The sequence below is a fragment of the Mirounga angustirostris genome, unplaced genomic scaffold (genome assembly GCF_029215605.1).
Source record: "Mirounga angustirostris isolate CCGP_5_RB_7025 unplaced genomic scaffold, mMirAng1.0.hap1 SCAF_1, whole genome shotgun sequence".
NCBI classification, from domain to species: Eukaryota; Metazoa; Chordata; class Mammalia; order Carnivora; family Phocidae; genus Mirounga; species Mirounga angustirostris.
In genome coordinates, this window is record NW_026991709.1 from 123,467,130 (window position 1) to 123,484,647 (window position 17,518).

Below are 17,518 nucleotides of genomic sequence, written 5' to 3' on the forward strand. Positions count from 1 at the left end.
GCCAGGGATTTGTTTTCCTAATACTGACTAGTTCAGTCTACTTTTGCCTTGTGGTTGCAGAGAGAGAAAAGTTAACGTATTGGACTTCCAATTCCAAAATGTCAATATAGATCAGTAATAACCATTCTGGTACAGGGGTCTTTTTCTGTCACATCATAGATAATATTAAAGTAGGGGACTCTGGAGTATACCTGCCTCTGGACCTGTCTTGAAGGGCTCACCTGGTAATTTGACCCATTGATAGCTTAAGGAAGGTCTGAGTAGTTGTATATTGACCAGGCCCATTACAGTGGGAGTGCAGGGTAAGAGGAACTTTATTCTGGAATGACAAATCCAGCATTGGTTAAGTTTGCCTTCATTCACTATGGCTGTACTGATTTTTATCAAAGTGTTGTTGTACCAGGCATTCTGTATCAGAGGATTCTGCAGAAATGAGAAGAGTAATATTCCTACCTGTCTTCCACTCCATGAACCTCCTGAGGCCAGAGATGTCCTGGTCTGCTACTTGGGGTGCTAGCTTCCTGGGTATTGCAGCCCAGGCTGTCTGTCCCAATCCTGATGCTACTGCCTTTTTGAGCACCAGTGCACTGTTGCTTGACCCAGACTTACTCTTCTCAGTTCGCCAATCCCCAAAAGGGAGGTCATGTGCTGTACAAACTTGACATGTCCAGTAACGTCACCCACCTGATTTGAAGGGTCAGATATTCCCAACACTACTAGAAGGACCCTAGCACCATGGTACTTCTTGGTTTTGTCTCCCACCCTTGTGGTTTCCCACAGAAGGGAGGTGCCCAAGGGAAGCATCATATCCAGATTAGAGTCAGGAGGCCATGTCTGGTGTGCTGTGACAGTGGAACTACAAACCACCCCAGAGACATACACTCCAAGTGAAAAAAAGAATGATTGGTATACTGAGATTGGGATTTTGTAGGCACAGCCTAAACACATATCTGCCTACTCCACCCCTACCACATCTAAGCTCAGTATTTCGCAGTATGCATTGTAGGGCCATGTTTCCCTTGCACTGCAGTGCATTGTTTAGTAGCCATACAGCCCTAGTCAGATGAGGGTACCAATCCACTAGTGGGGCTGTCTTGGTAGTCTTTCTTTAGTTGTTGTGTAAATCAACCAGTCAGTGGCTCCATTCACATGCTGGTGATAGTGTACATGGAAAGTACATTTCCATGAGAATATACCCATTTGTTGTCTTACTTGGGTAATGAAGGATATTCCTTGGTTAGAGTGAAATCTTACAGGGTATCCAAAAATATGACAAGTTTTGTTCAAGGACAGCTATGACAGTTTCAGCCAGCATCCAAATGTCAGACTGGAATAGCAGTACTGTAGCCTGAGTATGTGTTAATGGCCATGAGGCATCATTTGTGCCCATGGCTGTGGTTTGAGGGTCCAGTGTAATCAATCTCCCAGACCCAGGTGGGTCCCAGTCCTTGGTTAATATGTCCCAGTTCTCCTCATGGATGATATGAGTATATTGAGAAGAATCACAAGATTGCACTGCATCATTTTTCTTGGTGTCTTCCAGGGTCATCTCTTCGGCTTTATCGCATTTTTTGGGCATGGACAGGGACTTTATCACATTTTTTGCATCAGTAATGGACTCCCATGTCCAGTTCATAGATGGACCCAGTGAGAGATTGTTGCAGCCTGCTAGGCACAAGCTGGATTGGCACAGGAGTGCTATTTATGTTTTTATTTTAAAAGGTCTTTTACCATGAGTATCCACGTGAGTGACATATGTTTTCATCCCAGACAGCAGGCTGCTGCCTTAGTTCTTTTCCACATATGGGACATCCCTTAGTAGTCCAGTCGTTTAGTTGCCATTCTCCTGGCCATTGGTAATAGCCCATGAGTTGGTGAAAATGGATCAAGGCATGGTGGTAGGGGTGACCTGCATGGCCATCACCATAGCACAGATCTTGGCCCATTGGGTAGAATGTCCACATCTTGTCTCAGTCAGAAGATGGCCATCCGTTGTTGGCCAGATGGCAGCTGCAACCCTGCAAGACCCTATCTGCTTTTAGTTTCACAGAGTGGTCAGTAAACCATGGTTTACTGTCAGCAGGCACATTTTTTAATGTTGTGCCCCAAGTAGCTCTAGGAGGGGCCAAAGGATTCCCTGTGGGTTGTTTGCGCCTTTCTGATAAGCTATTTGCTTCTGGAACCTGCTAGTCCCTTGGGATTTTGGCCAGGCCTGATCTTGGATGTACCATTTCCATTTTATGATTGAACTTTTTTGAGCCTTTTTAATTTTATTGGTAAGCTTTGTAATCAGCCAAGTGAGAATGGGTAGTTCAGGTTGTAGTGTCATATGTGGCATTCTGGGTGTAAGGTGCCCCATCTCTGTTAGTGCCCAGTACCAAGCAAGGAAATGTCATTCAAAAGGGGTGTATTTCAGAGCTCCTGGATGACTCAGTCGATTAAGCATCTGACTCTTGGTTTCAGCTCAGGTCACGATCTCATGGGTTGTGGGATCGAGCCCCACATTAGGCTCTGTGCTCAGTGGGGAGTCTGCTTGAAGACTCTCTCCCTCTGCCCCTGCCCCCCTCAAATAAATAAATCTTTGGGGGGAGCCTGTATTGGGTGGTAGCTTCTGGAGGTTTTTAGATCCAGAGTCCATGAGACCAGTGCCACCCCAGTGACAATTTCCTGCTGCCACAGACCAATCAGTGTGTTAAGGTGGTTGTGGAAACCTGCAGTTCCATCAGACTAGCAAGTTTCAAAGATCCCAAAAGCTGTGCCTGGCCGATGGCTTGTTGAACAGCTTCTAAGGCCTGCTGCTGCAAAAGGCTTCATCTAAAATTGGCTGCTTTGTAGGTCATCTCAATGAAAGGAGCCAAGAAGGTCCCCTTGTGGGACACATGCTATTTTAACCACCAAAAGAGGCCCTCTAGCTGTTCAGCTTCCTTTTTATTAGTGGGTGCTGCCAGGGCCTATATTTTTTGTTTGATTGTCTCTGGGTTACTTCTTTGGTTTCCTACCCAAGTGGCCCCTAGGAATTGCACCTGCTGTGCCAGGCCCAGGACTTTATCTGGTTGTATAGCCAAATTGGCACTAATCATTCTATCAGTGACTAAGTACAGCACTATAGCCACATGTTTTTCAGTTAGCCCTACTGTCAGGATGTTACTAATGTAATGAATGACTAAAATGTCAGTGGGGACTTAGGTTTATTGAAGATCAAGCCCACTCAATAATGGCATATTGCAGGCTGTTTTGTGTGAATGCAAATTGGTCCTGATCCTCATCCTGCAAAGGGACCAAGTAAAAGTCATTAGCTAGATCAGTAACAGTGTACAAGTTTCCCGTACGGATTGCCACCACTGCAGTAATGTTGAAAATGTCAGGGGGCTCAAGCAGGAACTTCTATGTTTAACCTGTGATAATCTGTCAGCCTCCAAGCTCCAGAGGCCTTCCTGACTGGCCAGACTGGGCTATTAAATTATGATAGGGTGGTTATTAGCATCTCTGCTTATCTTAAGTCTTGAATTAACAGAATAATGTCCTTTTCAGGATTTTTGTTGAACAGTGTGCCATGGTTTGGGCATGGAGTTGGCAAGGAATGTACCTCATCCATTATGCTTGAGTCTGTCCTTGTTGTGGTGCCTACCCCTTGAGGTAGTGATGGTGTTCAGTACTGCACACAGCCAAAAAGTTAATACCTATTTATGTACTCAGTGGTGGGAACCACAATCATCAGGATCCAAAATGGTCCAAAGGACCCCATCCACAAACACATGTGGAGTTATCTATCATGAGTAACTACACCCTCTTCAAAACTACCCAAAGCTGCTGTTTTAATTGTACCCCTATGGGGACCTAAAATTATTGTCATTGGGGCACTAATACCCAAGGACCCCCAAATAAATAAGTAAAAATCTTTTTAAAAATTATTTATTGAGGAGCCGGTATTGTTAGGCACTGTGTTAAGCAGTATTCACATTTCAATCAGATTTTGTGTAATGGAAAAACAACAAAGCTTTTAGATAGTATAATAGAAATCACTTGCAGAATATAGTTGAGCCCCAGAAGAGAGCAGTTACCAACTGGAGTTTTCATCTAAGTTATTTTACAGTTTTCTGAAGTACTGTCACGTGTACCATCTTATTTAATTGTTAAGTTCCTGTAATGTAGGCAGGGCGTGTTATAGATAAAGAACCAAGATTTTGGAGGGGAGGTAGTTGATTGGGAGGCATCACTGGACAAAGTAAAGATAAAATTCAATTAATGTCTCTCCTCTACCTATAATTGGCTGTGTGAACTTGGATAGATGGAGTTATTTCATCTTTGAAGGCCTTATTTTCAAATCTGTAATTGGAGAGAAGTGAGGAAACTGTTTACATGCTATCTTAGATCTGGGGTTGTGATTTTACCTTGGGACAGCTGTCCTTAGTCTTTGGATCATCCATTGTTGATTTCTTGTGAGTATATTTATCACGTAATACTTTTATTGGCTTTCCCCCGGCTTGCCTCCTGGAAGATCATGTCCTGTGAGCCATTTCCATAGATCTCTGTGGACTGCCCTTTGACTTTGCTGCCCATTAAAATTACTTTGCCTGCCCCCACCCCCCCAGCATCTAATAGTTATGAGATTCTATCTTGTCTCTGCTATTCTGTGCTCTTATGTCCATTGCTATCAGAAGCTAAATTTTATTTGAGTGTCTTCTGTCAGTCCTAGACTATAGAACACAGTTACTGTGGATCTTCTCAGTAATGTCTGTGCCCCCATCACCAGTATTTTCCTTACTGCCTTGGTAAACAGTATTCTCTGAGCCCTCATGAGGAACATATTCAACTGGTAGTTCTTCTGAGCTTTATAATAGATCCTTTCTGGCATGCTTTCCTGTGTCTTTAAATTCCTTCCTTCACAGTCTGCCACAGTGATTTTGGCATCTCTATTTCATTTAATATGCACCATTGCTTTTTCCTAGAGCTATCCAGCAAGATGTTAGGCCATTTCCAAAGGCCCTTACAGAGCCTTACATCCTGTTTCAAAGGATAGTGCCCTATATCCAAGAACTCTCCCATATCCTGTTTTCTCTTCCCACACCCTCAGCAACCACCAGCATATTTTCCTGGTTCTTGCTGGTTGAAATTGGCCCATTCCTGCAGCACTCTGTAGCATGTATTCAATTACTAATTTCATATTAAAGGTTATCTTAGAGGTTGTCCTGCCCTGAAACAAGGAGGTGAGGCTGTTTTATCCTGTATCATTCTCCACTGGCTGTGGATCTCACCCTGGAGGGAGGGAAAGGGTGTAGACAGGAGGGTAGTGTGGAGCATAACCTTCCAGGAATCTCTGTGCCAGGTGATTCTTTTCAACCATGGTCAGTTCTCCAGAGAAAGGTGCAGATATGAACCATTAGCAGTCAACACAGGAGCAAGCAGGAAGATTAGCCTTGTATAGTAGAATATGGGGACCCGGTTTGGGCATCAGGAGCATCTACTACAGGTATCCCAGGTTGCCTCCTATATGCTAGTGACTTTACCAAGAAACATCATCTCATTCAGTGGTGTACTAGAGATAACTTGAATCAGGTTGCAAGAGAGTTATTATGCACATCCCTTTGCAAATGTGAGTTCAATAACATCTCATTGGTAGCTCAAAATTGTGGATGGAGTATTTACATCACAGAAATATGCAAATGAAACAATTCAGGGCCCCACCCCTCAGAACTGGTTGTTACAACTTTCACCAGCGGGCCATCTGGGCAGCTCAGTCACTTAAGTGACTCTTGATTTCAGCTCAGGTCATGATATCAGGGTTGTGAGATTGAGCCCCTTCCCCCCACACCCAGCATGGAGCCTGCTTAAGATTCTCTCCATTCCCTCTGCCCCCTCCTCCCTCTCTAGAAATAATAATAATAGTAATAGGGACGCCTGGGTGGCTCAGTCGGTTAAGTGTCTGCCTTTGGCTCAGGTCATGATCCCAAGGTCCTGGATCAAGTCCCACATGGGGCTCCTTGCTCAGTGGGGAGTCCGCTTCTCCCTCTGCCTGCTGCTCCCCCTGCTTGTGCGCTCACTCTCTCTCTCTCTCTCAGACAAATAAATAATAAAATCTGTAAAAATAATAATAAACCATGACCAGCATACATCTGCATTTAATCCTTGCTACAGCCTTATGAAGTTGGTTATCACCATTTTATAAAAGTGAAACTGACTATCAGAGTGATTAATATAATTGCCATCTTTCTTGTTGCTAATAAACTATGGAATTGGAAATAAAATCTAGTTTTGTTTGATTCTAGAACTTGGACTTCTGTTATAGCACGTTGCTTTTTTTTTTTGAACATAGAAATTTCAGTGTCCTTTGAATACATTGAGAGAATTGGCTAAATTTCCAATGATTCTGAATGTACTTTGACCACCAACATTTTCTACTCCAGGTTAATGACTTTATTAAAGATACTCCACTAGGGGCGCCTGGGTGGCTCAGTCGTTAAGCGTCTGCCTTTAGCTCAGGTCATGATCCCAGGATGCTGGGATTGGGCCCAGCATTGGGCTCCCTGCTCCGAGGAAAGCCTGCTTCTCCCTCTCCCACTTCCTCTGCTTGTGTTCCCTCTCTCGCTGTGTTTCTCTCTTTCAAATAAATAAATAAAATCTTTAAAAAAAAAAAAAGGTACTCCACTAATAAATAGCAGCCTCAGGACATTTCACTCTATCAGTTTGCCTCTGTTCTAAATATTCTTCCCTTTACCTGTTGTCCTAACTCCTTTTTCTGGAATGTAAAAGGCACCCAGAAAATATTTGTTAAATGAATAAATGATGACCCTATACTATGAAATTAGTTTTTTCTACAGGATTATTTAGTAGTTATATAAAGGGCAAACCAGCATATCCTTCTCTAATTAAAATCATAGGTTAAAAATTTTCTCAGAATGCCACAGTACAACATGGGAAATACTCCGTGTTGAATCAGAGTTGACAAATACTTGAAAAAGGTGTAGCTTACTCTCAAGTAACTAAGGGGTTGTCAGTACATTTTTAATTAAATAGAAGTACAACACACACTGTACAGTTGCTCACTTCCACCCTGTGTTGAATTACAATATGATGTAAATTGGATGGATAAGCTGAAAATTGCTTTAGTCTTCACATAGCCTTAAATCTTTTCAACTTTTGTGGCATGGAACTGACTACTTCTGTTGTGTTTTTATTTGTATTTCTGAAGCAAGGAGAGGTCAGACTGAAATGTTTGAAAGCTCTACAGAGTCTGTATACCAATAGAGAATTATTCCCCAAATTGGAGTTATTCACTAACCGATTCAAGGTAAGCATCAAGAATACTTAGTTTATTTTGTTTTTTACTTTTAAAATGCGAGTTAAAGCTACTTTAGCAAATAACATTACCATAACAACTGTTTTGTTCATATTCTTTATTACATATTCTTTAAATAAACCTGTATTAAATAGATGAATGAATTTTTTTTCAAAAATTTAATCTTGGTATTTTAATGTCTTACAAAAGATATTACCAACATGAGTTCTTATTTATTGCCTTCAATAGAAGGCGCTCCTGCTTAAAAGAACATTTTCTTTATAAATAGCTTTTTGTACTTATATTAATTTTGCACATTAAGGTCTATTTGTCTCAGTGTTAGGGAATGCTAGTGGATGAGAAAGATTCTAGATATGAACATTTATACTAATACCTCCTTTGTATGAGTAGGACTATGATAATACAGGTTTAAGAGTAAAGCTTTCCGGGGCGCCTGGGTGGCTCAGTTGGTTTAGCGACTGCCTTTGGCTCAGGTCATGATCCTGGAGTCCCTGGATCGAGTCCCGCATCGGGCTCCCTGCTCGGCGGGGAGTCTGCTTCTCCCTCTCCCACTCCCCGTTTGTGTTCCCTCTCTCGCTGTGTCTTTCTCTGTCAAATAAATAAATAAAATCTAAAAAAAAAAAAAAAAAAAAGAGTAAAGCTTTCCATTTAATCTACCATTAGTCTTGCATGTACTCCCCAAAGATACTGCCTTAGTCTGTCCCATCTGATTTTCTGCTCATGTTTGGTTTGATCCTTAATTTTTTTTTTCAGGGGGCGCCTGGGTGGCTCAGTCGTTAAGCGTCTGCCTTCAGTTCAGGTCATGATCCCAGGGTCCTGGGATCGAGCCCCGCATCGGGCTCCCTGCTTTGGCGGGAGGCCTGTTTCTCCCTCTCCCACTCCCCTTGCTTGTGTCCCTCTCTCGCTGTGTCTCTCTCTCAAATAAAGAAATAAAATCTTAAAAAAAAAAAAAAAAATTTTTTTTTTTTCAGGATCGCATTGTATCAATGACACTTGATAAGGAATATGATGTTGCTGTTGAAGCTATTCGACTGGTTACTCTGATTCTTCAGTAAGTATAATATTTGTTAGTAATTTAATATTGGGAGCACCTGGGTGCCTCAGTCAGTTAGGTGTCCAGCTCTTGATGTCAGTTCAGGTCTTGATCTCAGTGTCGTGAGTTCAAGCCCTGCACTGGGCTCCATGCTGGGTGTGAGCCTACTTAAAAAAAATTTTTTTTGGGGGGGTGGCGCCTGGGTGGCTCAGATGGTTAAGCATTGGCCTTCAGGTCAGGTCATGATCTCAGGGTCCTGGGATTGAGTCCCACATCTCTTCTCCCTCTGCCTGCCACTCCCCCTGCTTGTACTCTCCCTCTCTCTCTCTCTCTGGCAAATAAATAAAATCTTTTAGAAAAAAGAAAAAAATTAAAAATTTTTTTTCCCCCCAAAATTTAATCTTGGTATTTTAATGTCTTTATCCTGGCATTATTGATGTACTTCACATATATAACACTAATGTATATCTTATCACTTCAGGTTCTACTTTTACACTTTAAAGTTAGGTTTGAAACAAAATGTTCTCTGTTTTTCTCTTTTTTTTTTTATTATGTTATCTTAATCATCATACATTACATCATTAGTTTTTGATGTAGTGTTCCATGATTCATTGTTTGCGTATAATGCCCAGTGCTCCACAGAGTATGTGCCCTCTTTAATACCCATCACTAGGCTAACCCATCCCCCCACGCCCCTCCCCTCTAGAACCCTCAGTTTGTTTCTCAGAGTCCATAGTCTCTCATGGTTCATCTCCCCCTCCGATTTCCCCCCCTTCATTCTTCCCTTCCTGCTATCTTCTTCTTCTTTTTTTTTTTTTAACATATAATGTATTATTTGTTTCAGAGGTACAGGTCTGTGATTCCACAGTTTTACACAATTCACAGTGCTCACCATAGCACATACGCTCCCCAATGTCTATCATTCAGCCACCCCATCCTTCCCACCCCCCACCACTCCAGCAACCCTCCATTTGTTTCCTGAGATTAAGAATTCCTCATATCAGTGAAATCATATGATAATTGTCTTTCTCTGATTCACTTACTTCCCTCAGCATAATACCCACCAGTTCCATCCACGTCGTTGCAAATGGCAAGATTTCATTCCTTTTGATGGTTGCATAATATTCCATTGTATATATATACCACATCTTCTTTATCCATTCATCTGTCGATAGACATCTTGGCTCTTTCCACAGTTTGGCTATTGTGGACATGGCTGCTCTAAACATCAGGATGAACATACCTCTTCAGATCCCTACATTTCTATCTTTGGGGTAAATACCCAGTAGTGCAATTTCTGGATCATAGGGTAGCTCTATTTTCAACTTTTTGAAGAACCTCCATACAGTTTTCCAGAGTGGCTGCACCAGCTTGCATTCCCACCAACAGTGTAGGAGGTTTCCCCTTTCTCTGCAACCTGTCAACATCTGTCATTTCCTGACTTGTTAATTTTAGCCATTCTGACTGGTGTGAGGTGGTATCTCACTGAGGTTTTGATTTGGATTTCCCTGATGCTGAGCGATGTTGAGCACTTTTTCATGTGTCTGTTGGTCATTTGGATGTCTTCCTTGGAAGAATGTCTGTTCGTGTCTTCTGCCCATTTCTTGATTGGATCATTTGTTCTTTGGGTGTTGAGTTTAATAAGTTCTTTATAGATTTTGGATACTAGCCCTTTATCTGATATGTCCTTTGCAAATATCTTCTCCCATTCTGTCGGTTGTCTTTTGGTTTTGTTGACTGTTTCTTTTGCTGTGCAAAAGCTTTTTATCTTGATGAAGTCCCAATAGTGCATTTTTGCCCTTGCTTCCCTTGCCTTTAGCGATGTTTCTAGGAAGAAGTTGCTGCGACTGAGGTCAAAGAGGTTGCTGCCTGTGTTCTCCTTATTCTGATGGACTCCTGTCTCACATTTAGGTCTTTCAACCATTTTGAGTGTATTTCTGTGTGTGGTGTAAGGAAATGGTCCAGTTTCCTTCTTCTGCATGTGGCTGTCCAATTTCCCCAGCACCATTTGTTGAAGAGACTGTCTTCTTTCCATTGGACATTCTTTCCTGCTTTGTTGAAGATGAGTTGACCAGAGAGTTGAGGGTCCATTCCTGGGGTCTCTGTTCTGTTCCATTGATCTATGTGTCTGTTTTTGTGCCAGTACCATGTTGTCTTGATGATTACAGCTTTGTAATAGACCTTGAAGTCCGGAATTGTGATGCCACCAGCTTTGCTTTTCTTTTTCAACATTCCTCTGGCTATTCGGGGTCTTTTCCGGTTCCATACAAATTTTAGGATTATTTGTTCCATTTCTGTGAAAAAAGTGGATGGTATTTTGATGGGGATTGCATTGAATGTGTAGATTGCTCTAGGTAGCATTGACATCTTCACAATATTTGTTCTTCCAGTCCATGAGCATGGAATGTTTTTCCATTTCTTTGTGTCTTCCTTAATTTCTACCATGTTCCTGACCTTAGGGGGAAAGCTCTCAGATTTTCCCCACTGAGAATGATATTCGCTGTGGGTTTTTCAGAGATGGCTTTTATGATATTGAGGTATGTACCCTCTATCCCTATACTCTGAAGAGTTTTGATCAAGAAAGGATGCTGTACTTTCTCATATGCTTTTTCTGCATCTATTGAGAGGATCATAGAGTTCTTGTCATTTCTTTTCTTAATGTATTGTATCACACTGATTGATTTGCAGATGTTGAACCAAGCTTGCAGCCCAAGGATAAATCCCACTTGGTCGTGGTGAATAATCCTTTTAATGTACTATTGGATCCTATTGGCTAGTATTTTGGTGAGAATTTTTGCATCCATGTTCATCAAGGATATTAGTCTGTAATTCTCCTTTTTGATCGGGTCTTTGTCTGGTTTGGGGATCAAGGTAATGGTGGCCTCATAAAACGAGTTTGGCAGTTTTCCTTCCATTTCTATTTTTTGGAACAGTTTCAGAAGAATAGGTATTAATTCTTTAAATGTTTGGTAGAATTCCCCTGGGAAGCCATCTGGCCCCAGGCTTTGGTTTGTTGGGAGATTTTTGATGACTGCTTCAATTTCCTTAGTGGTTATAGGTCTGTTCAGGTTTTCTATTTCTTCCTGGTTCAGTTTTGGTAGTTGATACATCTCTAGGAATGCATCCATTTCTTCCAGATTATCTAATCTGCTGACATATAGTTGCTCATAATATGTTCTTATAATTGTATTTCTTTGGTGTTGGTTGTGATCTCTTCTCTTTCATTCATGATTTTATTGATTTGGGTCATTTCTCTTTTCTTTTTGATAAGTCTGGCCAGGTGTTTTTCAATCTTTTTAATTCTTTCAGAGAACCAGCTCCTAGTTTCGTTGATCTGTTCTACTGTTCCTTTGGTTTCTATTTCATTGATTTCTGCTCTGATCTTTATTATTTCTCTTCTCTTGCTCGGTTTAGGCTTTATTTGCTGTTCTTTCTCCAGCTCCTTTAGGTGTAGGGTTAGGTTGTGTATTTGAGACCTTTCTTATTGCTATATATTTTCCTCTCAGGACCGCCTTTGCTGCATCCCAAAGATTTTGAAGAGTTGTGTTTTCATTTTCATTTGTTTCCATGAATTTTTTAATTCTTCTTTAATTTCCTGGTTGACCCATTCATTCTTTCAAGTAAGATGCTCTTTAGCCTCCATGTATTTGAGTTCTTTCTGACTTTCCTCTTGTGATTGAGTTCTAGTTTCAAAGCATTGTGGTCCGAAAATATGCAGGGAATGATCCCAATCTTTTGGTACGGTTGAGACCTGATTTGTGACCTAGGATGTGATCTATTCTGGAGATTGTTCCATGGGCACTAGAGAAGAATGTGTATTCTGTTGCTTTGGGATGGAATGTTCTGAATATATCTGCAAAGTCCATTTGGTCCAGTGTGTCATTTAAAGTCTTTATTTCCTTGTTGCTCTTTTGCTTAAATGATCTGTCCATTTCATTGAGGGGGGGGTGTTAAAGTCCCCTACTATTATTGTATTGTTGTCTATGTGTTTCTTTGCTTTTGTTATTAATTGGCTTATATACTTGGCTGCTCCCATGTTAGGGGCATAGATATTTACAATTGTTAGATCTTCTTGTTGGATAGGCCGTTTAAGTATGATATAGTGTCCTTCCTCATCTCTTATTATAGTCTTCGGTTTAAAATCTAATTTGTCTGGTACAAGGATTGCCACCCCAGCTTTTTTTTGATGTCCATTAGCATGGTAAATGGTTTTCCATCCCCTCACTTTCAATCTGGGGGTGTCTTTGGGTCTAAAATGAGTCTCTTGCAGACAGCATATCAATGGGGCTTGTTTCTTAATCCAATCTGATAGCCTGTGTCTTTTGATTGGGGCATTTAGCCCATTTACATTCAGGGTAACTATTGAAAGATATGAATTTAGTGCCATTGTATTGCGTGTAAGGTGACTGTTACTGTATATTGTCTGTGTTCTTTCTGGTCTATGTTACTTTTTGGCTCTCTCTTTGCTTAGAGGACCCCTTTCAATGTTTCTTGTAGAGCTGGTTTTGTGTTTGCAAATTCCTTTAGTTTTTGTTTGTCCTGGAAGCTTTTTATCTCTCCTTCTATTTTCAGTGACAGCCTAGCTGGATATAGTATTCTTGGCTGCATATTCTTCTCATTTAGTGCTCTGAATATATCCTGCCAGTCCTTTCTGGCCTGCCAGGTCTCTGTGGATAGGTCTGTTGCCAATCTAATGTTTCTACCATTGTAGGTTACAGATCTCTTCTCCCGAGCTGCTTTCAGGATTTTCTCTTTGTCTGTGAGACTCATAAGTTTTACTATTAGATGTTGGGGTGTTGACCTATTTTTATTGATCTTGAGGGGGGTTCTCTCTGCATCCTGGATTTTGATGCCTGTTTCGTTCCCCAAATTAGGGAAGTTCTCTGCTATAATTAGCTCCAATATACCTTCTGCCCCCCTCTCTCTTTCTTCTTCTTCTGGGATCCCAATTATTCTAATATTGTTTTGTCTTATGGTATCACTTAGCTCTCGAATTCTGCCCTCGTGATCCAGTACTTGTTTATCTCTCTTTTTCTCAGCTTCTTTATTTTCCATCATCTGGTCCTCTATATCGCTGATTGTTTCTTCTGCCTCATTTATCCTAGCAGTCAGAGCCTCCATTTTTGATTCCACCTGATTAATAGCCTTTTTGATTTCGACTTGGTTAGATTTAGTTCTTTTATTTCTCCAGAAAGGGTTTCTCTAATATCTTCCATGCTTTTTTCAAGCCCAGCTAGTATCTTTAAAATCATCATTCTGAACTCTAGTTCCGACATCTTACTAATGTCCGTATTGATTAGGTCCCTGGCAGTCGGTACTGCCTCTTGTTCTTTTTGTTGAGGTGATGTTTTCCATCTTGTCATTTTGTCCAGAGGAGAATAGAGGAATGAGAGAACAAAATGCTAACAGGGTAACAACGGCCCCAGAAAATATACACTAAACAAATCAGAAAAGACCTGAAACCAGGGGAAAAGAAAGGGAAAGAAAGAAAAAAGAAAAAAAGAAAAAAGAAAAAGATAAAAACAAACAAAAACAAAACAAAAAAAAACAGAGTATGATCAAATATGATCAGGCTGGTGCATATATCAGTGCCACACACTAGATTTTGGGCACATTTTGGTCTGTTAGAAGAAAGTGCCTCCCAAAATTTTAAGGAAAGAAAAACTTATATATGTACAAAAATAAGGGTAAATATGATGAAGGGATGGAATATGACTGTAAGGATGAAAATTATAAAAGATTTTATAAAAGGAATTGATAAGATAAGAAGTTGGTTGAAAAAAGAGGACTTAAGGAAAAAAGGGAGAGAATGTGATCAGGCAGGAGACTAGAACAAAGCCATACACTGGATATTTAGGGTATATTTTGGTCTGTTAGAAAAAACTATATCCCAAAATTTTAAAGAGAGAACAACTTATATATACCAAAAATAAGGTTAACTACTAAGAAGGGATAGAATAGGACTCTAAAAATGAAAAATAAAAAAGACTTTTTAAAAAAGGGATTGATAAGATGTTGGTTGAGAAATGGAAAAAGAAAAGTTAAAAAACAAAGAAAAAGAAAGTTAAAAAAAAATTAACTTTGAAAGAGTAAAGAATCATGGGAAAAAAGCCCTGAATTCTATGTGCAGTATTCCCCTAGTGCTGGAGTTCTGCCGTTCTCATTGATCGGTAAACTTGGTCTTGGCTGGCTGTTCTTGCTGATCTTCTGGGGGAGCGGCCTGTTAACTGTGGTTCCCAAATGTCTTTGCTGGAGGCGGGATTGCCCCGCCCTTGCTGGATCTGGGCTAAGTAATCTGCTCGGTTTTGCTCTCCGTAGCTTTTGTTCCCTGCAGGCTCTCCCTACAGCTTTGGAGGACAAGAGTGAAATGGCAGCCTCCCAATCTCCTGCCCTGGAGGAGCCGAGAACTTGGGGCTCCACTCCTCAGTGAGCCCCCAGAGAAAAGCAGTCAATCACTCCCGTCTCCCCGGTCTCCGGCCGCACTCTGTGCTCACCTGGCCTGTGACCAAGTGTTTCTGTCTCTGGCATACCACCCCGTGTGGAGTCTCCAGCCCAGCAGATCCCTGCAGTGCTCTCCCGTGCCGCTCCTCCCTGGGTGAGGAAGGGGAGTCTCCCTGGATCTGCCGCTTGTTGGGTCCCTGCTGGAGGAGCAGTGGCCTAACTGTGCCGCGGATCATAGTTTATGGCAACCCCGAGTTGAGAGCCTGCTCCTCAGCTCCGTCTCTACAGCCGGCTTCCCTGCTCCAATACCTGGGAGCTCTGCCACACTCAGGCACCCCTGTGTTTCTGTGACCCCGAGGGTCCGGAGACCACAGTGTCCCAGCGAGGGTTCCACCCCTTGCTTAGCCACTGGAGCAATGTCCCTCAGCGGAGCCGACTTCTAAAAGTTCCGATTTTGTGCTCGGCGGCTCTATCACTTGCCAGTAGCGGCTGCCAGAGGCCCCCTCCCCTGTCACTTATCTTCCCGAATATCGCCTCGGATTCACTTCTACGCACATCCTACCCTCCAGAGAGTGGTCGCTTTTCTGTTCAGAGAGTTGCTGCTATTCTTTTCTTCGATATTCTGTTGAGTTCGTAGGTGTTCGGAATGGTATGATCCCTATCTAGTTGAATTCCTGAGACCAGGCGAAATTTAGGTCTCCTGGTCCTCTGCCATCTTTCTCCTGTGCCTGTTTTTCTCTCTTTTTGTTTTTATTTTGACGTTTGTTTGTGCCATGTAAAAGTTCTTTTATGCAGTCCAGAGAAAATATCAGCAAAGTAACATACCTTTCTATTTAAAAAAAGAGAGAGAGAAAGAGAAGGCCTCAGAAGGGATAGGTTTTTCAAATAGGCTCCTTTAGAATGGTGTAGAACTATGAGAAAGGAAATAAGGCATTTAAATTGTGTCATTCATATGATAGAAATTTTTAAATAGCAGTAATTATCTGTAGAACTTTGACTAAAAACCGGGAAGAATGTATGTGAGAATGTAGGTCTTAGCAGTCATTACAAATCCTCCTCCCAATTTGTTACGTTGTATCTATCACATTCCAAGTATCATCTATGTCAAGCTGTTGTTTTGATCTTTTTTTACCCCTTTCTGCTCTAGTACCTACTTTTTATCATTGTAACTTGATAATACAGCATATGTTATAATAAATAAGTCCTCTTCTTTTTGGTTGGTTCCTTCTTTGCCTTTCTTTTTAAAATCCACTAGCTACTTGTGGATTACTTTTCTTGTATATGAACTTTTTTTTTAAGTATGTCTGTCTAATTCCTCAAAAACTTTTGCTGGGATTTTAAATATTAGGACTGCATTTGTTATTGAACGATCTATCATAACCACTAACTCCGGAAATAAACAGGCAAACCTTGGTGTGCTGCTATAGCCAAACTACTCCTTCCCAGGGAATAATGAAAGCGCTGGACAAATCAAAAGCATCACTCCTGGCTAGGCTTGCCAGCTATTGCCAAACAAACTCAGATAAACTCATTACAACAGAGGCCATTAACTCAAGAGATGAGGGTTTGGAAAAGAGAAAAACAGCTAGGGGACATGGCAGACTGAAGTCTTAATAACCAACCTCACCAGCAAATGGAAACCTAGAATTCTATAGAGAGAGGTTCAGGGGGGTATGTGCAAGAGAGCAGGCAGAGAGCACGCAATCACGGGTGAGGGTCAGTATGTGTTTAGCCCACCATCTTGGGCAGGGAAGGGGATGTGTGGGATGTGATCTTCCAGGCATTCTGTTGCTACCAGGGCTTTTTTGGTCTGGCTGTAAGGGATGTTCCAGTCATTGCAAAACACCTTCATCGGTGCCTCAAGAAAGTGTGATAAATCAGCACAGTGGGTTTTGGTTATTGCATGTTTGGTTAGAGTTAGGCTGTCTTGTTTGTTTCTGGTTTTTAACTGTTGGGGTATGTGGATGAGGAACAGGGCTCTCTAACACAATGAATTTTATGATAGATTTAGGAGAGAATTCAATTCTTCATAATTATATGTCATTTATGCATATAAACGATGCATTTCTCTATTCATATCATTAGATATTCTACACAAGGTTTAATTTTTTTCATATATTAGGTTAATTCTTAAATACTTTATTGTTTTGTTATATGATTAGTATTTAGTGTTAAAGATATTTTCTACTTAATTATTGCTGGGACATAGAAATGTTTAATTTTTATGTTAATCTTATATGTGCAACCTATTAGAAGTCTCAGGTATTCTGATGGTTTGTCGATTTACTATGTAGATTATTATATGTCACCAGCAAACAATTTCAGTTTTGTCTTTTTTTAACCTTAAATTTTTTGCTTCATTCTCTTGTCTCATTGCATTAGGCAGGACTTTTTACCACTGAGAGTGGATCTTTTTGTTCTTGTTCTAAGAAGGTATTTAAAGTTCTTTGTTGCTGTGATTTCTGAGATAGGTTTTTGATATAAGTTAGAAGTTCCTTTGTATTCTGAGTTTCCTGGGAATTTCTTTTCATATCTTGATGAGCCTGAATGAAATTGATAATTTGTCTAATGGTATACCACCCTTGTATTTCTAGAATAAATCCTATTTGAACATAATACATTTGGTTTTATTGTGTTTTGCTTAAATACAATGTTATATTTAAGATCTTATTTAGGATTTTCTCTTCTGTGTTTATGTGTAAATTTGACAGAATATTTTTTGTCCTTTATCCAACTTCAAAGTCAAG

General features: G+C 40.8%; 1 protein-coding gene across 7 annotated transcripts in view; it reads left to right on the forward strand.

The window, feature by feature from the left end:
• The window catches only part of STAG1 (STAG1 cohesin complex component), a 415,977-nt gene that overhangs the window by 286,008 nt on the left and 112,451 nt on the right, over window positions 1–17,518 (forward strand). For all 7 annotated transcript variants that reach the window (XM_064587431.1, XM_045903718.3, XM_064587432.1 and 4 more), the window contains 2 exons: window positions 7,190–7,288; window positions 8,269–8,348. In XM_064587431.1, the coding sequence (XP_064443501.1) occupies window positions 7,190–7,288; window positions 8,269–8,348 (179 nt within the window). The remainder of the gene's footprint in view (window positions 1–7,189; window positions 7,289–8,268; window positions 8,349–17,518) is intronic.